We start from the raw sequence: 25,046 nt of genomic DNA, 5'->3' as shown, positions 1-25,046 counted from the left end.
TCCCAACCAAGTACTAACCAGGCCCGACAGTGCTTAGCTTCCAAGATCAAACAAGATCAGGTGCGTTCAGGGTGGTATGGCTGTAGACTGTTCATCCATTCTATTTGTGATGGGGGTTGGGGCTGTTTCTAATTTGGGGGCTATTATGAATAGTACTACTATGAACATTCTTATACACATGCGTGCATTTTTACTGCAGTGGAATTGCTGGGTCACAATTCCCAGCTTTAGCAGATAATGCCAAACAGTATTCCAAACTGGTTATACCAATTTACCTTTCTCATTTATAGATGTATTCAGCATGGCCTGGACATCGGTTGGCATACTCCTATCTCTACTTTGCAGCTTCCATTGCACTGCCCTTTTGTTCTCATGCAAAATTTCACTCCTCTATTGAGTTCCCACATTCTGGCTCTAACAAGTCCACTCATCCTCATATTTATTATACCCCAACATCTAAGAATTTCTATCAGATTCACTGAATGTTGGTGTGGACCTAGCTCATGATCTTCCCCTCTGTCCTAACTCTGGAATTCATTCTGGGGAAAACCATATAATATTCCTGATCTTCTCTGTTCTAATGAAATTCAATTTACTCTCTCTTAGCAAACCACTTAGCAAAAACTTACACTATAGAACTTATAATCTCCTAAAACTGTACTTTCTAAGAAAACTTAAATTCTACACTTTAATTAAAACCTCTTCTCCTTCTACCCTTTATTCGCGTTAAATAATCTTCAAACTCACTGAGATTTCTAGTCGATTAGTCTCTCTTCCTTCCCTACTCAGCTCAGGGGTATAGCCTGCAAAGTTGATTACTCTCACTAGTAACTCAAATCTTCTTGGCCCCTTGCTCCTCCACACTTACCATTTCAAACTAGAACTTAAATTCCAGGGATGCTGAGGGTGCTGGAAGAAATTGTATGATGACACTACAGATTTAGGATTATCACCCTAAAATGCCCCTTAAAATGCTTGGCATGTCTTTTTTATTTATGCCTTTCTAGTCAGCCCTTGGTCTCATTTCCATGGTACCCACTTTAAAAATTTTATTGTTCTTTTAAGGCCAATTACCATCCCTCCAATTCTTAGCAAATAAACATGCTTTCCCGTTCTCAGAGAAAAGAGAATAGCAAATATCATTTCCCTCAAATTCTTTCCCCTCTAGCTGAAGACCTTCCTATTAGCACTCATCCTTTCTTCTCTTGGAGGAAAAGCTAACACGCTTCCAGTGTCACGCCAACTCTACACCGTCACATACTTCATGATTTCCCTTGCTATTTCAATTATCTTTGTCTCTCTCCTGTAAGTATCTCCCATCTTAAGAAAGCAAATGAACAAGAACAAAAAACCTCAAAACCAAAAGAAGTGGGGGGAGGGGACCAAATGTGTGTCTCCCATCTCTGCAGCAAATTTCTCTTCATTCTTCCCTTACTTCTAAATTTCTTGAAGAACAGTTCCATATTCTTAGCCTACACATCCTTAATTTCCATTTAATCCTTGTTTTTTCACAATCTTACTTCCTCCATTCTATCCAAAGTTTACTAAGATTGATTAATTGTTAAGTTCAAAGGTCTATTTTCAGCATTCATCTTATTTGACCTTTCTGTATCAGATACTACTGAGCACAGCACTTCTTCCTCCATGAAAATTTATCCTCTCTTGTCTTCCAAGATATCCCTACCTCTAGCTTCTATGACTTGTTGGTTATTCCTCATTTTTTTTTTTCTTTTCTGACTCAGCCTTTTTTTTGGCCTCGCTGTGCAGCTTGTGGGAACTTAGTTCCCCAACCAGGGATTGAACCTGGGTCCTCGGCAGTGAAAGTGCCGAGTCCTAACCACTGGACCACCAGGCAATTCCCAAGACTCAGCCTTTTTAATGCTGAGATTCCTTACAATTCCATCCTTAGTTCTCTTCATCAAGGATGATGTACAAGATTAGAACCTCCTCTAGTCCAATGACTTCAACTAAAATCTATTTGCTGAAAAGTTCTACATCTCTTACTATGCTCAACATCTTTGCTTTCCTATATATTAAACTGTCTACTTCCCCTGGAAATCCCAATAATACCTCAAAACAACGTACAAAACTAAACTCATCAGTTTCTTATTCTCTACAAAATCTGCTGTTTTTCTTAGCTAGAAACTTCAGTTATCTTGGAGTTCCCTCTCCCACTATTTCCATATCTAATATCACTGGTGCAAAATTACTACAAAAATGTCCCCCAAATCCAACTCCTGTTTCATACAACTTTAGTCCAAATCATTTCATTATCTTGTCTAAACTATTATAACATCTCCTAATTTGTTTTCCTACTGCACAGATACTGTTCCCCAAATTATCTTTCCAATAATCAAATAAGATTATGTCCTGATTAAATGTATCTTCATTTACTTCCCATTGTTTAACAGATTAAAGTTGAAACTTCTTGGCCTGGCTTTTTATAATCTAGTACCAATCTATACCTCAAGCTACTCAACTACATGCAAACTTCACTCCAGCCACATTTAATGTCTCACCATTCCTAAAACATGCTACAACTTCATTATTCCTCCCTTCATATCTGCTCTATCCTCTCTCTAGATTATCCTTTCTTTCTTTGAGACCTGGCTTAAATGTCACTCATTAACCAAGGCAGAATTAGCTACTCCCTCCAGCATCGCTGTGTTTATGCTTTTTTTTAAACAATATTTATTGTTTTGATCTCTCTCTCTCTCATACTTGCAATATCCTGGCAGGCAAACAACATTTCTTGATGACCAAATATTTACTGAACAAAGAAACATATCTTTTGTTACTTACCTAAATCTATATGTACAAGTTCTGCTGACTGCTCATTTATCAAGATATTCTGTACATGTCTATCACCAAGTCCAAGTATGTAACCCACTAGAAAAAAAACAATCTGAAATTACTGATATCATCATTTCTATAACACAATTAGCCATAATTTCAACTAACACCACTGACTATATAATTTTTAAGTAGCTTAGGCTTTTTTGCCTACTTGAAATAAATTATGCACATAACTGGCCATTTTCAGTTTAAGTCAAATCTTGCCAGCTATTTTCATTTATACTGCATTTTACAAATCCTAGATGATTTGCTAAAAAAGTTTTCCATTTACTAATAAGCACATATATTAAAATATTAATACTTCAAAATTGAGTGTGGTTAAAATTGAGACCCATTATTTACCAGGGCCAAAGCAGCACACTATATACACTCAAATATTTCTTGAGTATACTTTTAAATTGAGGTGCCTATGGGTAAATTCTTCATTCTTCAGTGAAACTTTCTTCTGCTTGATGAATTATATTTAACACAAATTAGTCAATAATTCATTTCATCAGGTATATATCCAGGAAAAACTACATTTCTGTTTTTAACACAGATGATAACATACTTTAAAATGCTTTTAACCTAATGAAACACACTATGAGGTGTTACAGAAAAAATAGTGGACAGGGTGTTAGGATGCCTGGGGTGCATGGGTTGCTCTGTCATTAACTGGGCCTACTTTCTCGTTTGTAAACTAAATTAGTTGAATCAAGATTAATGATTCTCATTGTAGAAAAAAAGAGAGTTTCATTATTACCTAGAAAATTGTCAAAATATACATGTCCTGCCTTCCTGGTGTATTGTACCTAAGTGATGAAAAGAGTGGTCTTTAATTAAAAAACAATAGATCACTGATATTCCTATTAGTTCTCATACTCTAAGATTTTGTTAATTGCCCTATCTAACTATTCCAATCTCTCAGAAATCAAAAAAGTCAAAATATATATTGTACACAGAATATTTAAATATATATCATTATTTCTATTCCAAAACCAAAATTCTATTAAACAGAATCAATCTTTGGGTGTTAATATCATGGTATTTTACAGGCTGTATGCAAGAACAATAATAATTAAAGGAAATAACTTAAATGGAATTATCACGAGTTTTATTATTTTCCAAAGAAAATCCCAGAAAATAATACATTGAGGGGAAAGAAAATAAGCCATATTCACTATTAAGCAATGAAGAAAAATAACCAGTCTTTATTTCCCTACCTGGAAAAAAGAAATTCTCTCCTGCCAAAGCTAAGAAGAGCTACATTTAGAAGCTAAGAATCAGGATGAACAAGAAACACAATGATCTAATGATGAAGATGGTTTGATTAACAAACACCATCACCACCACCATCCCCCTGTAACTCAGAATGTAGGAAGTGCTGAATCTACTAAAATGTGTAAGAAGATTACCAATAGAAGAAGTAGCAACACTCCGAGTATAAGCCAATCGTTTCTCAAACCAAACAGCTGGATCCAAGAATTTTTCCATGCAGAAGTAACGGAAAACTGGTTGAAAATTTTGGCAAATCTCCATGAAGGTTTCATATTTCTCTTCAAAAGGCTTTTTTTGTACATCCTTTAATAGATAAAATATAAAATTATTTTCTGAATATTCTGTTCAACTAATTTAACTGAAGTCTACTAGGAGTTTCAATAGGAAAATAATATGATAGATTTAAAGGCAATAAAAAGATGAACAAGATATTATCTCTACCCACAAGAAGCTAAAAGTCTGGTCAGGGAAGCAATTAATAACAAGTTATAATCCCTTTAGGGTTTTCATGTTAATTTTAGGGGAAGGTGGCATACCAACAGTGACTGTTATCTGTTTTAATTCAATTCTAATTTGAATGATTCTGTAATCTATGTGGAAGTAAACACAAAAACGCCAAAGGTAGCTCCAGATAGTCTTAGGTGTATCACAGCACTAGGGTGTGATAGGAAACAGGAAAAAGAGAAAGAATGGAAGAATCAATCCTGGATGGATGGCAAAGCAGCTGACACATCTCAGATCTGTCCTTCAACATTTCCTTATTATATAATAATTTCCTGAAGCAAAGCACATCTACTTCAAAAGGCTCAATCCTCATCTATGGACTGATGACTGCCAAATCTGTATCTTTGGCTCAGGTATCTTTAATAAGCTCCGGCCTGATGTGCCTCTCCAACTTCCCACTCAACATCTTCACTTGGATCATTGCCAAATCCAAACCAATTCACCTTCTCATCTTTGGCAAAACTCAGCCACTTCCTCTATTCATCAACACGGTAAATAGCTTCTCCACCTACTCCATCATACCAACCAGGAAACTGGGTGCCACTGATACTCTTTTTTCACCAACCCCACTTCTAAACAGCAACCAAATCATCTAAGTTTTGTCTCTTTAATATTTCTTATATGAACTGCCTGTTCTCCATTCCTACTGTTATTACTCTTAGTCCAGACTCCGCCTCATGCCTCTAGTCAGCTTTCTCAAAAATATAACCCTCAAAAACATAAGTGTTGTCAGAGTTTTCCAAAATGCCAATCTGATATTACTATCCTTCTCAAGGGTTCTCTACTGCCTTCAGGATAGAGTGAAAATTTCTTAACATTTCATAACATTCCATTTTTTGACTAATAACTACTGCTTCAATCTCATCTATTCCTCCTCAAAACCTAAGCCTATGCTATCTTTAGCTGCCTGTTCACGCCTCCTTCCTTTTTGTTTGTATGTTCCTCTGCTTGGAAAACCAATTCATTTATAAAACTCAGCTCGAACACCATCTCCTCTATGAAGTCTTTTTTTTTTTTTTTACGGTACGCGGGCCTCTCACCGTTGTGGCCTCTCCCTCTGCGGAGCACAGGCTCCGGACACGCAGGCTCAGTGGCCATGGCCCACGGGCCCAGCCACTCCACGGCACGTGGGATCCTCCTGGACTGGGGCACGAACTCGCGTCCCCTGCATCGGCAGGCGGACTCTCAACCACTGCACCACTAGGGAAACCCTGAAGTCTTTCTTGAATCTGATTCTTTCCACTCCTCCCTGTCCCAGGTAGAACTGATCACGTCCTCCTCTGTGCCTACCCAGTACCTTTCCATCACAATCCCTATAGTACTCTACCATACATTTTAAAAAACATATAACAGAAAGCACAACAAAAGAATAAGTAAATGGATTTTAGAGTTGGACAGACAAGGTATAAATCCTTGCTCCACTATTTATTAGCTCATTGACCTGGAGTAAGCAAAATTTTCAGAACTTCTCATCTTAAAATGGGAGAAGTATGATGGTGATTAGTCATATTTGTTAAGTCTCAGCATAGTATCTGGTAGAGAGGACACATTCAATAAATGTCACTGACTGGGTGAATGAATGTCAGACCAGATGGCCAGTGTGATGTGGCAAATGTCTTTGAAAGTCTCTATTTCACAATGTTTTTTTTTTTTGGTTTTAGTTAGTGTTTTGTTTGTTTGTTTTATTAAGAATTAGCTTACCCCAAACTGGAAGCAAATTTGCATACACTGAATAATGTTAAGTTCTCATAGGACAAGGGTTGACACTTAACATAGTTTAAAAACCTTTCTTTTTCACTCACACACACTTTCATTCTGGTGAGCTTACTTTCTTATACTTACTGTCATTAACAATTACCTGATGAAATTAAAACTTTTTACATTCCATAATATTTGATATCAGTTATAATAAGCTATTAGATAATCTTGCAATAACTTATATTTTTGAGTGTTACTCACCATCATTTTCTTTTGGCACTGATAGGCACTGAAATCCTTTGGCCTGTATCTTTTATGAGCACCACTCTCATTGTTAACAAGAAATTCACCAATAGGGACAGTTCCTGTGCACCATTCAAGAACACCACTTCGCTGAGAAAGGGGAACCACCTGAAGTTACAGATTAAGTATCTTTTGATTATAGAAAGGCATTAAAGAGCATGTGATGATTATTCAACTATAAGAGTCAGTGTGAAGCATTTTTTCAAGTTATATTATTATTTTTCTGTCCATAGGAAAAAAGCAACTGAAAATAAACAAGCTCAAAGAATAAGATTTTCTAGTCTGCTGCATAGACTTCTGAGAACCTGCTCTTCTCTCAATCTCCATGATCCCTGAGAGGTCAATCCTGTTAATTATACTCATCATCTGTGACTGAGCCATACTTAGTTTGTTACACTTAGCAGAGGAATTAACTTTGCTTTCCTATACTTTTAATGTCAAATTCAAAGAATTTCACTTTGGAAAATATCAAATGTAGTGTCAATTTTAGTATATTTTAATAACTGAAAGTGTATGCATTCTTGCTTCATAGTCTCGTTAGCTTCACCAAGAGGAATTGTATTCCTAAACATAAAAGCAATTTTGAACCCTGTCCTGTCTGAGCGAAGAACAGATGCCCTCCAGCGACCTAAACGCAGAGGCGGGGCCAAATCCAAAGCTGAGACCCGGGAGCTGTGAGAACAATGAAGAGAAAGGGAAATCTCTCCCAGTAGCCTCAGAAGCAGCGGATTAAAGCTCCACAATCAACTCGATGTACACTCTAACTGTGGAATACAGGAAAAGACAACGAATCATCCCCAATTGAGGAGCCGTGTGGATGAAAGGTTCCTGGTGCTACAGCCAGGAGTCAGTGCTGTGCCTCTGAGGTGGGAGAGCCAACTTCAGGACACTGGTCCACAGGAGACCTCCCAGCTCCACATAATATCAAATGGCGAAAATCTTCCAGAGATCTCCATCTCAACACCAGCACCCAGCTTCACTCAATGACCAGCAAGCTACAGTGCTGGACACCCTATGCCAAACAACTAGCAAGACAGAAACACAACGCCACCCATTAGCAGAGAGGCTGCCTAAAATCATAAAAAGTCCACAGACACCCCAAAACACACCACCAGACATGGACCTACCCACCAGAAAGACAAGATCCAGCCTCATCCACCAGAACACAGGCACTAGTCCCCTCCACCAGGAAGCCTACACAACCCACTGAACCAACCTTAGCCACTGGGGACAGACACCAAAAACAACGGGAACTACGAACCTGCAGCTTGCAAAAAGGAGACCCCAAACACAGTAAGATAAGCAAAATGAGAAGACAGAAAAACACATAGCAGATGAAGGAGCAAGATAAAAACCCACCAGACCTAACAAATGAAGAGGAAATAGGCAGTTTACCTGAAAAAGAATTCAGAATAATGATAGTAAAGATGATACAAAATCTTGGAAATAGAATAGACAAAATGCAAGAAACAGTTAACAAGGACCTAGAAGAACTAAAGATGAATCAAGCAACGATTAGAAACACAATAAATGAAATGAAAAATACTCTAGATGGGATCAATAGCAGAATAACTGAGGCAGAAGAACGGATAAGTGACCTGGAAGACAAAATAGTGGAAATAACTGATGCAGAGCAAAATAAAGAAAAAAGAATGAAAAGAACAGAGGACAGTCTCAGAGACCTCTGGGACAACATTAAACACACCGACATACGAATTATAGGGGTTCCAGAAGAAGAGAAAAAGAAAGGGACTGAGAAAATATTTGAAGAGATTATAGTTGAAAACTTCCCTAATATGGGAAAGGAAATAGTAAATCAAGTCCAGGAGGCACAGAGAGCCCCATACCGGATAAATCCAAGGAGAAATACCCCAAGACACATATTAATAAAAGTGTCAAAAATTAAATACAAAGTAAACATATTAAAAGGAGCAAGGGAAAAACAACAAAAAACACACAAGGGAATCCCCATAAGGTTAACAGCTGATCTTTCAGCAGAAACTCTGCAAGCCAGAAGGGACTGGCAGGACATATTTAAAGTGATGAAGGAGAAAAACCTGCAACCAAGATTACTCTACCCAGCAAGGATCTCATTCAGATTTGATGGAGAAATTAAAAAGTTTAAAGACAAGCAAAAGCTGAGAGAGTTCAGCACCACCAAACCAGCTTTACAACAAATGCTAAAGGAACTTCTCTAGGCAAGAAACACAACAGAAGGAAAAGACCTACAATAACGAACCCAAAACAATTAAGAAAATGGGAATAGGAACATACATATCGATAATTACCTTAAATGTAAATGGATTAAAAGCTCCCACCAAAAGACACAGATTGGCTGAATGGATACAAAAACAAGACCCATATATATGCTCTCTACAAGAGACCCACTGCAGACCTAGAGGCACATACAGACTGAAAGTAAGGGGATGGAAAAAGATATTCCATGCAAATGGAAACCAAAAGAAAGCTTGAGTAGCAATTCTTATATCAGACAAAATAGAGTTTAAAATAAAGACTACTAGAAGAGACAAAGAAGGACACTACATAATGATCAAGGGATCGATCCAAGAAGAAGATATAACAATTGTAAATATTTATGCACCCAACATAGGAGCACCTCAATAATAAGGCAAATACTAACAGCCATAAAAGGGGAAATCGACAGTAAAACATTCATAGTAGGGGACTTTAACACCCCACTTTCACCAATGGACAGATCATCCAAAATGAAAATAAATAAGGAAATCCAAGCTTTAAATGATACATTAAACAAGATGGACTTAATTGATATTTATAGGACATTCCATCCAAAAACAACAGAATACACATTATTCTCAAGTGCTCATGGAACATTCTCCAGGATAGATCATATCTTGGGTCACAAATCAAGCCTTGGTAAATTTAAGAAAATTGAAATTCTATCAAGTATCTTTTCTGACCATAACGCTATGAGACTACATATCAATTACAGGAAAAGATCTGTAAAAAATACAAACACATGGAGGCTAAACAATACACTACTTAATAACAAAGTGATCACTGAAGAAATCAAAGAGGAAATAAAAAAATACCTAGAAACAAATGATAATGGAGACACGACGACCCAAAACCTATGGGATACAGCAAAAGCAGTTCTAACAGGGAAGTTTATAGCAATACAATCTTACCTTAAGAATCAGGAAACATCTCGAATAAACAACCTAACCTTGCACCTAAAGCAATTAGAGAAAGAACATAAAAACCCCAAAGTTAGCAGAAGGAAAGAAATCATAAAGATCAGATCAGAAATAAATGAAAAAGAAATGAAGGAAACGACAGCAAAGATCAATAAAACTAATAGCTGTTTCTTTGAGAAGATAAATAAAATTGATAAACCATTAGCCAGACTCATCAAGAAAAAAAGGGAGAAGACACAAATCAATAGAATCACAAATGAAAAAGGAGAAGTAACAACTGACACTGCAGAAATACAAAAGATCATGAGAGATTACTACAAGCAACTCTGTGCCAATAAAATGGACAACCTGGAAGAAATGGGCGAATTCTTAGTAATGCACAACGTGCCAAGACTGAATCAAGAAGAAATAGAAAATATGAACAGACCAATCACAAGCACTGAAATTGAAACTGTGATTAACAATCTTCCAACAAACAAAAGCCCAGGACCAGATGGCTTCACAGGCGAATTGTATCAAACACTTAGAGAAGAGCTAACACCTATCCTTCTCAAACTCTCCCAAACTGATTCTACGAGGCCACCATCACCCTGATACCAAAACCACACAAGGATGTCACAAAGAAAGAAAACTACAGGCCAATATCACAGATGAACATAGATGCAAAAATCCTCAACAAAATACTAGCAAACAGAATCCAACAGCACATTAAAAGGATCATACACCATGATCAAGTGGGGTTTATTCCAGGAATGCAAGGATTCTTCAATATACGCAAATCAATCAACATGATACACCATATTAACAAATTGAAGGAGAAAAACCATATGATCATCTCAATAGATGCAGAGAAAGCTTTCGACAAAATTCAACACCCATTTATGATAAAAACCCTGCAGAAAGGAGGGATAGAGGGAACTTTCCTCAACATAATAAAGGCCATATATGACAAACCCACAGCCAACATAGTCCTCAATGGTGAAAAACTGAAACCATTCCCAGTAAGATCAGGAACAAGACAAGGTTGCCCACTCTCACCACTCTTATTCAACTTAGTTTTGGAAGTTTTAGCCACAGCAATCAGAGGAGAAAAGGAAATAAAAGGAATCCCAATTGGAAAAGAAGAAGTAAAGCTGCCACTGTTTGCAGATGACATGACACTACACATAGGGAATCCTAAAGACGCTACCAGAAAACTACTAGAGCTAATCAATGAATTTGGTAAAGTAGCAGGATACAAAATTAATGCACAGAAATCTCTGGCATTCCTATACACTAATGATGAAAAATCCGAAAATGAAATTAAGAAAACACTCCCATCTACCACTGCAACAAAAAGAATAAAATATCTAGGAATAAACTTACCTAAGGAGACAAAAGAACTGTATGCAGAAAATTAGAAGACACTGATGAAAGATATTAAAGGTGCTACAAATAGATGGAGAGATGTACCATGTTCTTGGATTGGAAGAATCAACATTGTGAAAATGACTCTACTACCAAAAGCAATCTATAGATTCAATGCAATTCCTATCAAACTACCACTGGCATTTTTCACAGAACTAGAACAAAAAATTTCACAATTTGTATGGAAACACAAAAGACCCCGAATAGCCAAAGCAATCTTGAGAACGAAAAATGGAGCTGGAGGAATCAGGCTCCCTGACTTCAGACTATACTACAAAGCTACAGTAATGAAGACAGTATGGTACTGGCACAAAAACAGAAATACAGATCAATGGAACAGGACAGAAAGCCCAGAGAAAAATCCACGCACATATGGTCAACTTATCTTTGATAAAGGAGGCAGGAATGTACAGTGGAGTAAGGACAGCCTCTTCAATAAGTGGTGCTGGAAAAACTGTACAGGTACATGTATAAGTATGAGATTAGAACACCCCCTAACACCATAGACAAAAATAAGCTCAAAATAGATTAAAGACCTAAATGTAAGGCAAGAAACTATCAAACTCTTGGAGGAAAACATAGGCAGAACACTCTATGACATAAATCGCAGCAAGATCGTTTTTGACCCACCTCCTAGGGAAATGGAAATAAAAACAAAAATAAACAAATGGGACCGAATGAAACTTAAAAGCTTTTGCACAGCAAAGGAAACCATAAACAAGACCAAAAGACAACCCTCAGAATGGGAGAAAATATTTGCAAATGAAGCAACTGACAAAGGATTAATCTCCAAAATTTACAAGCAGCTCATGCAGCTCAATAACAAAAAAACAAACAACCGGGCTTCCCTGGTGGCGCAGTGGTTGAGAGTCCGCCTGCTGATGCAGGGGACACGGGTTCGTGCCCCGATCCCGGAAGATCCCACATGCTGCGGAGCGGCTGGGCCCGCGAGCCATGGCCGCGGAGCCTGTGTGTCCGGAGCCTGTGCTCCGCAACGGGAGAGGCCACAGCAGTGAGAGGCCCGCGTACAGCAAAAAAAAAAAAAAAAAAAAAAAAAAAAAAAAAACAAACAAAAAAAAAAAACAAACAACCCAATCCAAAAATCGGCTGAAGACCTAAAAAGACATTTCTCCAAAGAAGATATACAGATTGCCAACAAACACATGAAAGAATGCTCAACATCATTAATCATTAGAGAAATGCAAATCAAAACTACAATGACATATCATCTCACACCAGTCAGAATGGCCATCATCAAAAAATCTAGAAACAATAAATGCTGGAGAGGGTGTGGACAAAAGGGAACACTCTTGCACTGCTGGTGGGAATGTAAATTGATACAGCCACCATGGAGAACAGTATGGAGGTTCCTTAAAAAACTACAAATAGAACTACCATATGACCCAGCAATCCCACTACTGGGCATATACCCTGAGAAAACCATAATTCAAAAAGAGTCATGTACCAAAATGTTCATTGCAGGTCTATTTACAATAGCCAGGAGATGGAAGCAACCTAGGTGCCCATCATCGGATGAATGGGTAAAGAAGATGTGGCACATATATACAATGGAATATTACTCAGACATAAAAAGAAATGAGGGCATCCCTGGTGGCGCAGGGTTTCAGAGTCCGCCTGCCAATGCAGGGCACACAGGTTTGTGCCGCGGTCAGGGAAGATCCCACATGCTGCGGAGCAGCTGGGCCTGTGAGCCATGGCCGTTGAGCCTGCGCATCCGGAGCCTGTGCTCCGCAATGGGAGAGGCCACAACAGTGAGAGGCCCGCGTACCACACACACACACACAAAAAAAACAAAAGACGAAATTGAGTTATTTGTAGTGAGGTGGATGGACCTAGAGTCTGTCATACAGAGTGAAGTAAGTCAGGAAGAGAAAGAGAAATACCGTATGCTAACACATATATATGGAATCTAAGAAAGAAAAAATGTCATGAAGAACCTAGGGATAAGACGGGAATATAGACACAGACCTACTAGAGAGGGGACTTGAGGATATAGGGAGGGGGAAGGGTAAACTGTGACAAAGTGAGAGAGTGGCATGGACATATATACACTACCGAACGTAAAACAGATAGCTAGTGGGAAGCCACCGCATAGCACAGGGAGATCAGCTCAGTGCTTTGTGACCACCTAGAGGGGTGGGATAGGGAGGGTGGAAGGGAGGGAGATGGAAGAGAGAAGAGATATGGGAACATATGTATATGTATAACTGATTCACTTTGTTATAAAGCAGAAACTAACACATAATTGTAAAGCAATTATACTCCTATCTAGATGTTAAAAAAAAAAAAAAAGGCCCCTCAAAATGAAGGTTTACAGCTTTTTTTTTTTTTTTTTTTTTTTGCGGTACGCGGGCCTCTCACTGTTGTGGCCTCTCCCGTTGCGGAGCACAGGCTCCGGACGCTCAGGCTCAGTGCCCATGGTTCACAGGCTTCGCCACTCCGTGGCATGTGGGATCTTCTCGGACCAGGGCACAAACCCGTGTCCCCTGCATCGGCAGGTGGACTCTCAACCACTGCGCCAATAGGAAAGCCCCGGTTTACAGCTATTTTTAAAAATGTAAACATGCTAGATTTATTTAAGGGCCAAAAATGATTAATTAATAAACTAAAGTGACTTGAGAAGTATCTTCTCAGGCAAATAGCTGGAGGAAATGCAAATTGGTACATCCCTCTATTAAATGTAATCTGATAATATCTAGCGAATTATAGGTGCATTTACTCTTACCCATCAATGCAACTTTAGGAAGTCTACCCAAAGATTCACCTGCACATGTGAAATATTATATGTTCAATGTTATTTATTGCAGCATGGCATTGTTTGCTACAACAAAAGACTATAAACAACCCAGATGCCCATTTTATATGAAAGGTACTTGGTATGATAACTATGCACTAATACATAAACCAGTTGTTAATAAAAGAGAAAAATTTCTATAACATATTGAATTAAATATATATATATATATATATGTTGTCATTTCTCTAGGAAGGGGGGAAATAAGGAAATATATTCATATATTCTATTTGTATAACACTGGAAACAAATGAAAATGGTACTTATAAGAAGGGGGCATGAGGTTGACAGGGAAAAGGGTAAGACAAGGCTTCCTTTTTTATACCTTTTTCTATTATTAGATTTTTGAACCATTCAAATGTATACCTAGTCAAAAACTAACATATTTAAAACTTTAAAACCCTATATTATATACTATATTCTTCACTGAGTCAGTATTTTCTTTTTAACATCACTTTTCCTCTTATAAGCACTTTTATACCAGAAATAGGCCAAATGGTCACACATAAGGGGAAAATACTTTAGCTGATTATTACAGGAAACAAGATTTCTTGAAACAAAAAATTGCTGCAATTAACATTAATGTGTACTTTTACAAAAGAAAAATATTTTCTAAATCAGACGTTGGCAATACATGGCCTTTGGACCAAACCCAGTCCCAGACTGTTTTTGTACACCCTGTGAGCTGAGAACGGTCTTTCAGGTTTAAAGGGTTATGAAGAAGAAAAAAAAAAAAAAAAAGAATATGCAACAGAGACCTTATGTGGCCCACAAAGTCTAAAATGTTGGTCCCTCATAGAAAATGCTTGCTGACCCCTGCCTGAATAATGGTGTCTTTTACATGTTCTTAATGAAGCAGCAGAAGTATAAACTAGTTACCTTATATGTGCAGATAGTCAACTTCCTCTTCCTGGTTTCAGTATTTCTCTGCAGCAATGTATTACACATCTGGAAAACCTGCTGCATGACAGCATCTTGTCTCAGGTCATCACGGCCCTTCAGAATAATCAAAACACAAATAACTAAGCGTAGTTCATTTTCTTTATTATAAAATCACACGAAGAGTCACCTGAGGACAGCCAAAGGGAACTTAGAAATCAATCTGAGGATTGTGCTCCTCGTAACAGTCTCTTAAATAATTAAGACCTAATACTATTCTTTCGTTTAGAATAAGCTATACCACTGGGTAGGCAGACCAATTTAGAAATAAGAAGTCCCCCCCCCCCCCCCCGCTTGCTGCTTTTGTAATTAAAATAATTGGAATCCCTCCACTTGAGGGCACACTGTAAAATACCAGTGTAGAGGAGCACTGTTGTTTCTCTACTACTTCCCAGCAAGGCCCAAAGAGCTTAAGAGCAGAGTAAGGGAGGAATGCTGTCGCTTTCTGATACATTTAATAGCACTTAGCACAGTGCCAGACTCAGGATATTGAGGCAAGGGCCTTCAACTTGAACTATTCAAGAAAATAAGCTACACTCACCAAAATTTTTTTTTCCATAACAAACAGGCTGATTGTTAATCTCATCATGTCCGTACATGTTAAAAGTGTTCTTTTACTTCAACCAACTATTATAATAAGGCTGGTCTTTCAGAGAGACAAAAAAATGAGGAAAAGCATTCTGCTTCTAGAAAACAATATATTTCTACTTTATGTTTTCCTCACCTGTAATTATTCAGAATAAAAATAAAGACCCAAAGTAGGAAGAAAATATCAACTAAAGTTTTCTAGTTGACTTTTTTCATTAACAACAAAAGGAAAATCTCACCTTGACAAGCTGTCTCCTTTCCTTGCCATCAGAACCCAAACAATCTATTATTTTTGGTAAATTTAAACCTCCTGCTAAACGAAATTCTGCTTTAAATGACTGTATGGTCACCAGATTTCCATATTCCCCTGTGGGGTCCACCTAATAAAATGTATAAATATGACAATAGCTCAGATACACAATTTACATTTAAAGAAAAATGAATTATAAATGACAATTTTAATATTAAACAGAGGAATGAATGACAATGTGCTGTTGGTTAAGAACTGAAGTGGTAACTTTATAAATGAAAGAAAGAAGATTTGACATTGGAAAGGCTTTAAAAACTGACATAGATAAAATTTACCTCCCTAGGTAACTCTTAATAAAAGTAGGGCATACAAAGTTAGAATAGTGTTACTGAAAAACTACTGAAAAGCCCTGGGTCAGGTCTTGCCACTGACCTGTATATGTTAAGTCATCTGTATAAATTAAGTCATCTCCTCACAAAAACAAGGTAAATTTTAGAAAAGTATGGAGAGGAGTTTTCTTGGTTGTAATTGCTAAATCTGGCATTTTCAGGAAATATTCAGCTAAATAACTTGCTGACAGGTTAATCCACATGATGAAGCTACATTGAAAATCAAGTAACTACAGATATTAAACACTAAACTACAAACTCAAAGGAGAGATTTTACAATGTAGTTAAAATGATCATTTTCTAAACTGTAACCTTTATTATTACATATATCCCTGGCAACATCGTACTTCTAACAATAAAAGACCGTCAGGACATAGCTGAAAGTGTCATGTATATTATAGTCAATTTAATATTGTAATACATATTGTATTATTTAATACCATAATACATCATAGTCAATACATTCTAATGCATACAGAATTTTAAAAACCAGTAAAAAACAATTAGGGACTTTCTTGCTCAGTTAAAACTTAATTTTGGCATAAACACATGAAATCTTTCCTTCTTCTGGCCAATAAAAATAAGTCTATAGACTTCTTCATAAGAAAGATGACAGCTGTAAAAATAAAGGCAAAAGAAAAGAAAGCAGGAGAGGTCTTTAAGTATTTTAAGTCTTGGGCAAAGGGAATCCGATAAAGAAAAAAAACTATAGGCTGGGGACTTCCCTGTGGTCCAGTGGCTAAGAATCCACCTTCCAATGCAGGGGATGTGGGTTCGATCCTTGATTGGGGAACTAAGATCCCACATGCCATGGGGCAACTAAGCCCGCATGCTCTAGAGTCCGCGTGCCACAACTAGAGAGCCTGTGCACCAGGACTAGAGAGAAGCCCACACTCCACAATTAAGAGCCTGCGCGCCACAAGGAAAGATCCCGCATGCCGCAGCTAAGACCTGATGCAGCCAAATAAATAAATATTAAAAAAAACCTGTAGGTTGAAACAGGTGAAACTGCCAATATTTAACCAATTTTGACCTACAAAAAAAGGCTATTTCAAATGGTTTAACTTACTAAAGAATAATTTAGCTTAATTAAAAAATCAAAACAGTCAATGGTAGATTACCTTAATTTCCATAGTAGGAACAACAACATCTTCTAAATTTTTAAGTTTGATAATGGGCTGGTCTGCCGGAATACTTATGCCTTCTGTATTTAAAATAAAGAGGTTTCAGTGACAACTGCAAATTGAGGAATAGTACTGAAGGTAAAGCAGGAGAATTCAGTAGATACCATAAACCCAAACTGTGGCTAATCTGTGGTTCAGGCCCTGATTTAGAAATGAAGACCAAGGGCTCCGGACACAATGCCACTCAGGGTCAGGGTGTAACAATGGTTAACATGGCTTACAAATGAATTTGCAGGTTACCTGGCACTGGTAACTAGACCAGATTCACCTGAGGGGTCAAATTGAGCAACTTAAGATAATTATATACAGTGTAAATAGCACATAGATGATGTACTCCTGTCATATTACTATTAAATGTGACTAAAGGACATGACTAAAGGAATAGTCTTCGTTTGCTTAGAGAGGAACACTATGAGAAGCCTCATTCTTATTTTAAAATCATAAGAATTTAAATGTGAAGATATGATTCTGAACAGAAAAAGAATACAATTATTAAAGTATGGGGAGAGAGATACAAATAACCAAATATTATAGCAGCTTATAATTATTTAAATAGACACAGCAAGAAGAATGATGGAGAATATGATAAGGTCTTTCCATTTTTAAGTCCTAGAGTGCAGTCACCTATTATCAGTTCCACAAAAAGATATTAAGTAAAAAAGCGACTGGAGGGGTGTTGAAGCTACTATACAAAAATTAAGTTTTGAATCATGGGTAAGTTATAAGCATCAGGACTTTCACATCTATAATTAATGTGTGTGAGTTGAACAGATTTACATTATTAAGCTCTATAATTAATATATCCCTACAGAGAATAACAGCAAGAAGGCAACACTCATTCTTTCAAACTGCATACTTCTCTGAGTCTTCCACTGAGTGGCATCTAAATTTGCTAGTATAATGTAAGCATCACAAAGTGCCTCAACACTTCTGACCATCTGAGGTCTCCTGCTTCTGATAGTACGTATTATTTTGTTTGCAGCCTCGGTTCGATCCTATTAATAAAAAACAAACAAAAAATATTACATAAGCAAATACCCAAGACTTAAACTTTTCAGAGTTATAATAACAAAAGGAAAAATAATTTATGCACAAAGTTAGACAATGGAAGGACTATAATCCCTCAGAGGCCAAGTCACCTTATTATGAATGAATTACATCAAAGATATAATAATCTCAAGACTTAATGACTTGGGTGCCTTGTAAAATTTATTTTTTCTTTGCTCATTGCTCTGAGGAAAAAAGGTAAAAATACTTTTGGTATTTCTTATGCTTTGAGAAATATTCAGGAATTTTGAACCAATTTTAGGTAGCATCACAATAACAAAGGATTTACAAACTGAATACTGTCAACAACACACACTCCTAGAATTCCTGAGACTTAAGAAATGAATATTTTGGGAAAAAATGAATATTACAGTTCAAAAAGGTATGCAAGTTCAATCCAAATACCTCATCAAGCTGAGAGCTTTGTTTAGGTGCATTTTTAGTTATTCTACTCCTTCTTGCTGCCTCTGGTTTGGTCAAAAATTCATCTTTGTTTGCATTTGCTAAAGCCAGTATAATAAACAAAGTATGATGAGGGTGATCCATTGAAATTCTAGAGATGAGCTGTCATAAAATTAAGAACTGTTAGTTTTATGGAAACAAAAAAAAAAGAAAATCCATAACCTTTTAAATTTTGCTTAACATTAAGATATGTGTTACTGTACTAGATGCTGCCGTGGGTGGACTGTGTGAGTATGGGTATGTATGAGAGGGAGAGAGACAGAAGTACATGAGGAATAAGAAAGAGAGAGAAATTGAGTAACTTATGTGGAGCATGAGAGGAGACAAAAGGAAATCTTTATTCTTGCCCTTATATAGCATAATAAATATGAGTGACCAAACTTTTTTTGTATTGCCAGTTCCTGGAGTGGAACAGTAGTATATAATAATATAAAAGAAAAGCAACTGTGGTTTTATTTTCAGGTTTACTTACATTATTGAGGACTTCATGAAATCCTAGGCCTCCCATCATCTTGGTCCCCATTCTAGCAGCCAATTGGTACATAAGAGGCAAAAATTTATATGATGGAATCTTCATTCCATCTCTCTACCATTAAAAAGAACACAAAATTAAAAAAACAATGCATTTCAAATAGTCTCACAACTAAGCAAATAAATTATTCTAAGAAAATGCTCCTCTACCAGTGCAATCATCTAGCAGATATTAAATAAAACTTCACTAATCACATATTTTTACTTATCATTTATCTTAAAGTCTAGATTGATCACTGCTAAGTCATAATATTTGAACCTAAATCAAACTGTATTCAGAACTGGAATACTTGGCACTGCTCATATTCCAATGAATCCAAGGAAGACAAATGTGGATCTAAGGGCTATTGTAATCTTGACTCCTCAGAAGTCAGTGTGAATAACAGGGAATAACTATTTTTCCCTACATGCTAAAAGTAACAGGATTTAATGTACACTAGTAGCAGAGGTTGGTTGTATCATTCTCTTCAGCCAGAAGAACCATTTTACTTTTAAGCTTCAAACTGATTGCCAATATATACCTTGTCAACATAACTTTAATATTAGGTGTCATCAATAAAACCTAAGATTTTTTAAATAAAAATTTACAAAATACTGCCACTTTAATGTTCTCTTAAAATCTTTTTTTCCATTTACAAAAATAATTTATCGTAAAAAATCCCAGAAAAGAATAAAGCAGGGGAAAAATACCCCACCTGTGATCACATCATTTTTAATTGCTTTCCAAATCTCCCAATCTAGCATTCTGAGTACTTTCCTATGGTAATTGCAAAGATATAGGAAAAGACTGACCTAAATTCTCTCATAGCCACATAAACCAACATCATTAGAGCTAATTAAGTACCTATGTGTAGAGCCCTGAACCAAGTGCCAAGGATACAAAGTATACAAAATCCATGACATTGAGGGGCTTATGTCTAAACTTTTAAAGCACAGGCTAGAATATTGGGTTGACAAAACTTGCCTTCATCATGCCATTGACTTCAGAAACTCCAGAATTTTCAAGCCAGAGGGAACAAAGACGGAATATCCACATATCATGCCCTTCTCCACTTAATAAGCAATTGATGTAATTTTCAACTGCCTTACATAAGAAACGTTTACGATCTTCTTTCAATGCATGGAGTGCACATTCATCCAACTCCAGCTCTCGCTGGACCTTTACTGTGTATCTTACATTGGATAATTAAAGCAAAACACAAAAGCCATCAAATTTTATAGAACTATAACATTATATAAGATATACAAAGTAAATGAAAAATCTGGTGTCCACCTTAGGAGAAAAAGCAAAATTCTAAGAATTATAAGGGGAACAAACTTAGTTTTGTCTTAAAGTAAGTTTGTGCAACTCAAAAGCTATCTTAGGCAACTAAAGACAAAGTGGACTCTATCCAAGGTATTCCGTTAACATTATTCTCTACTTACACTAAAATATATAGATCAAAAGCAGGTTTGAATAAAGGATTTAATTACATCAAAATAGGTAAGTCCTCTCTATTTAATTTCAACATCTATCTCTTCTTCAACTATGATACCAACAAACAAACTAAAAAAGCAAAACAAGAAGCTAACATCAATATACTTTACAATTAGCTTAGAACCAGAGCATGAATTCTTATCTGGTTCTCTATACCTGTATATATACTGTGTATCTGTATATCTTGTCACTTGTAGACCCCTAGTTACCTGTTGGTCTGAATTTTATGTTCCCTAAGAAGGCCAACTTCCTCTTTAGCTCTTTTCAGGAGAGCTTGCTTGTTTTCAAATTCTGACGATTTCATGTAGTTTTCAATTCTTTGGTACTGAGTATCTGAGAACCGTGCTAATGAGAGAAATGCCTTCATTTTTCCATTTCTGAGCCCATCATTGCTTTCTCCATCATAATTTCCAGCAACTTCTACTGCCTTCAAGAAAAAACAATCCATTTATATTATATTTACAGATACTAAATACATCTAAAGAATTACTCAGATCAAAGAAATATCCACACTAAAGTTTAATTTATATATATGTATATAAGCTCAATTATATGAAGTACAGTATTTTCTTGACTTTGCAAAACAACTCTGACATGGCAGAAATAACCAAAATAGCTAATATTTGCAAAGAACAGTGCAAAACCAAAAAACTATAAAATTAAAAAAAAATCATATTATGCTTTTCATGTTCATTTATTTAAGTGAAGTAGCTATTTCTAAAATTAGCTAAACTAAATAAAAGGGAGAAACAGGAAGGTCAAAAGTGGTAGTATCACTGGAGTCCCAGTCCTACTTGTAGCGTTGGGGTACAAATGAATAATAAAGGTTGACTTGCATATTCCTTAATCAGCTATTTTTACAAATAAGTAAATGGAGAAATTATCAGAAACTTAGCTTAGAACCAGAGTAGTTTAAAGAGTAGCTGGTGATGGGGGTAGAGAGAAGACACATTTGGGCTTACTTTCCAAACATGCTCCTTCTTTTGTAACATTGTTTCATTCTGCCCTGAGGAGTATACAGAGCTACAACAGTAATAATATTTAGAAAAGTGAAGTCTGTTTCATTCTGCCCTGAAGAGTATAGAGAGATACAACAGTAATGATATTTAGGAAAGTGAAATCATACTTTTATTTGCATTTGAAATACATCTGACTCCAATAAAAAGATCAAATGTGTTCATGCTAAACAACTCTCTTAAGGGCTGCTCAAAAATCTTACCTTTTCTAGATACATCTGCATGATGACTGCAGGATTTTCTAAGCAAGTTTCTGCTAACCAGGTGCCACAAACCCTCAGACATTCTGTGTATATTAGTTTCAGGTTGGGATCATTCTGTATATGAAAGAAAAATCTTAAAATGTAATTCATTATCATGACTATATAAAAGAATCTTCCACGTAGGGGGAAAAAAGCAGGTTAAAAATGTCTTTCCTCATTTGCTTTTACCTTACAACTATTTTAGTAATTCCAAATATGTAGGTTTATAAAATAATCATTCTCTGTTTATTATTATTACTATTATTGGAGCAACTCACATTTATTGAGTACTTTCATATGCTAGGCATTTCTACCAGCTTTATGTATAGTAACTCATTTAATCCTCAAAAGAACCCTCTGAAATAAGTACTATTGTTATCCTTAATTAGAAAACTACAACTGAGGTCAAAGAGGGTAGGTAACTCCCTGGAGTCCACATTGTTAAGCAATATTTAAACATCATATCATACGAGTTCCCAGGGTTTTGGTATAATGATGAATTCTCTAGTGATGGAGGATGTAATATAAGTTTCCATTATCCAAAAGTACAAAAAGTTGATATTCACCAAGTAGGTTTATGTCAGAGGGACATCATTGTGTCCAAACCTTTAAAACACTTCATGATTCCTACAAATGCTGCTACTTTGCCCATCATATGCTGGAGATGGAGTTGAAGAAGCAACCAAGTTTATAATAACTAATATAGGTAATGTTAGATAAAATATTAGACATGATGTTTTCAAGGTCTTTGGATTAACAACCCAATTATTCCAACTTGCTTTTTTCTAAAAGTTTTGTTCTCTCATGCATTTCCTCTTCCATTTTTTTTGTCATTTCAAATTTATAGTATCTATTGCATCTTTGTTTCCCACATACTGTAGAAAGTTTAAAAAACTGAGGCTTATCACTGGGATAGACTAACCGACAACAAGATGGACTGATAGAAATGCTATAAATAGGAAAAATGAATACTTTCTAAACTTCTTTTACAAATATTAATTTTCAAGACTCCTTTTAACAATTTCTTGTTCATGGGTCAAAGCTTTAATAAAAGCTTTAATAAAATTGGTAATTACTTTAAATTTTATTTTAAATATTTTAACGCACAGTAATTTTTCTTATAACCGTAAAATACGAATTTGGCCAATAGAAAAAAAGTGAACCTCTGTACAACTGGCATCCAGCTTCTTGATCATTTGCTTGAGAATACTCAGGGCAAGACTCTGTTCCTTTTTTGCCCAGAATACTTGTGCTTCCTCCAGCTGCCACTCAGAGACTCCACAACTAGCTGAATTATACTGTTTAATTTGAAATATTGCCCTTTCAGGAAGCTGAAATGAAAATGACAAATAATAATAAATACTTTTACTATTACTAATACTACCACTACTACTACTAATAAAAGCAGTTACTACCATTCACTGAGGACTTGACTATTTGTCAGGACTGTCTTAAGTGCATCTCTGATTGCCTTCCCCAGGCCCAATGTCGGCCTGTTTTTCTCTTTATATAAAGACATATATATAATTATGTGTGTTTATACACAGTATATAAAATTGCTGACTTGTTATAAATACAATGAGTAAGTTAGGTAACTTCTCATTTTTTTAACCAGGCAATTGAGGTTTAGAGAAGGTGAGTACCTTGTTCAAGGCTCAAACTCAGGTCTTATTCCAAAATGGGAAATCTTAAACAATTATGCTATACAATGTTTTAATAGCAATCTCTGTCTCTCAATGACATTTCTTTTTTACTTATGCTTTCTATTTTCTGGGTAATAAAAGGCAAGGTCAAGAGGTGAGATGACATAGTTTTAAATCTGATTACCTGAGTGTTCTTGAAAGTTCGGGCTAATACAGAGAGTTCTACAAGATGCTTGGTGAGAATGTCCTTAAGACACTCCCTTTGCGAGTTTTCCATTTCCTTTTCCATCAAGATCTCCAAAATGACTGTGCGTAGAGCCATTATAGGCTCCTGAAAACTAAAATCACTGTCTTTGAGAAGCTGGGAATGTTTCCACCACTTAATGTATACTTCAGAGGGCTGCCTATCTGTTATTGATCTGAAAGCCAAATCACAGAATTCACGTAAGAGAAATGAAAAAAAAAAAAAAACCCTGCTAATATGCAGGTTCTGAAACTTAAGGTTTAATAAACACAAAGGAATTTTTTTTTTTTAATTGACAAATACAGGCAGTGGGCCGGATTTGGCCTGAGGGCTATAGTTTACCTACCCTTGACCTGGTCCAACATTTTCTCTCTCTTTTTTTTTTTAACATCTTTATTGGAGTATAATTGCTTTACAATGTTGTGTTAGTTTTTGCTTTATAACAAAGTGAATCAGCTACACATATACTTATATCCCCATACCTCCTCCCTCTTACATCTCCCTCCCATCCTCCCTATCCCACCCCTCTAGGTGGTCACAAAGCACCCCTGGGGGGCAGGACACAAAGGAATTTTTGTAGTAACATGACTGGAACTTCTAAAATAATCCAAAATAAGGACCATAGTTTAGAAACCTACAATATGGTCAGACCTCTGAGGGTCAGTCAGCAGAGAACCCAACAGATGATGAACATCTAAAGATTTTTTCTTTCTTTGTTTAAATTGAAGTTATTGTTGATTTACAATATTATGCTAGTTTCAGGTATACAGCATAGTGATTTAATATTTTTATACTTTCAAGATTTACTTAAAAGATGATACTTTCAAGATTTTCTTAAAAATACTCTTCAACCTCACAAAAAACAGCACTTCTAAACTAACATTCTTCTGAAATGAGAACACATTCATCAGGCCTATCATTCAGAACATCTATACCTCTAGTCCAGCTTCAACAAAGGACAGTTAGCAAGGAAATGTAATAAACTCATTATCTACTGTGCTTGCCAGGCACAGGGCAT

General features: G+C 36.2%; 1 protein-coding gene across 2 annotated transcripts in view; it reads right to left on the bottom strand.

Annotated features, from left to right (window-relative positions):
• ATM (ATM serine/threonine kinase) overlaps window positions 1–25,046 on the bottom strand; it is a 141,566-nt gene that overhangs the window by 9,971 nt on the left and 106,549 nt on the right. For both annotated transcript variants that reach the window (XM_082629283.1, XM_082629284.1), the window contains exons 47-60: window positions 23,969–24,203; window positions 23,305–23,472; window positions 22,103–22,216; window positions 21,093–21,310; window positions 20,367–20,578; window positions 19,348–19,457; window positions 18,819–18,977; window positions 18,223–18,361; window positions 17,304–17,386; window positions 15,783–15,923; window positions 14,896–15,012; window positions 6,577–6,726; window positions 4,251–4,416; window positions 2,803–2,889 (exon numbers count right to left, since the gene is read on the bottom strand). In XM_082629283.1, the coding sequence (XP_082485409.1) occupies window positions 2,803–2,889; window positions 4,251–4,416; window positions 6,577–6,726; window positions 14,896–15,012; window positions 15,783–15,923; window positions 17,304–17,386; window positions 18,223–18,361; window positions 18,819–18,977; window positions 19,348–19,457; window positions 20,367–20,578; window positions 21,093–21,310; window positions 22,103–22,216; window positions 23,305–23,472; window positions 23,969–24,203 (2,099 nt within the window). The remainder of the gene's footprint in view (window positions 1–2,802; window positions 2,890–4,250; window positions 4,417–6,576; window positions 6,727–14,895; window positions 15,013–15,782; window positions 15,924–17,303; window positions 17,387–18,222; window positions 18,362–18,818; window positions 18,978–19,347; window positions 19,458–20,366; window positions 20,579–21,092; window positions 21,311–22,102; window positions 22,217–23,304; window positions 23,473–23,968; window positions 24,204–25,046) is intronic.

Source organism: Mesoplodon mirus, assembly GCF_964341445.2.
Source record: "Mesoplodon mirus genome assembly, chromosome: 7".
Lineage (NCBI taxonomy): Eukaryota > Metazoa > Chordata > Mammalia > Artiodactyla > Ziphiidae > Mesoplodon > Mesoplodon mirus.
This window is presented reverse-complemented; position numbering and strand designations above follow the sequence as displayed.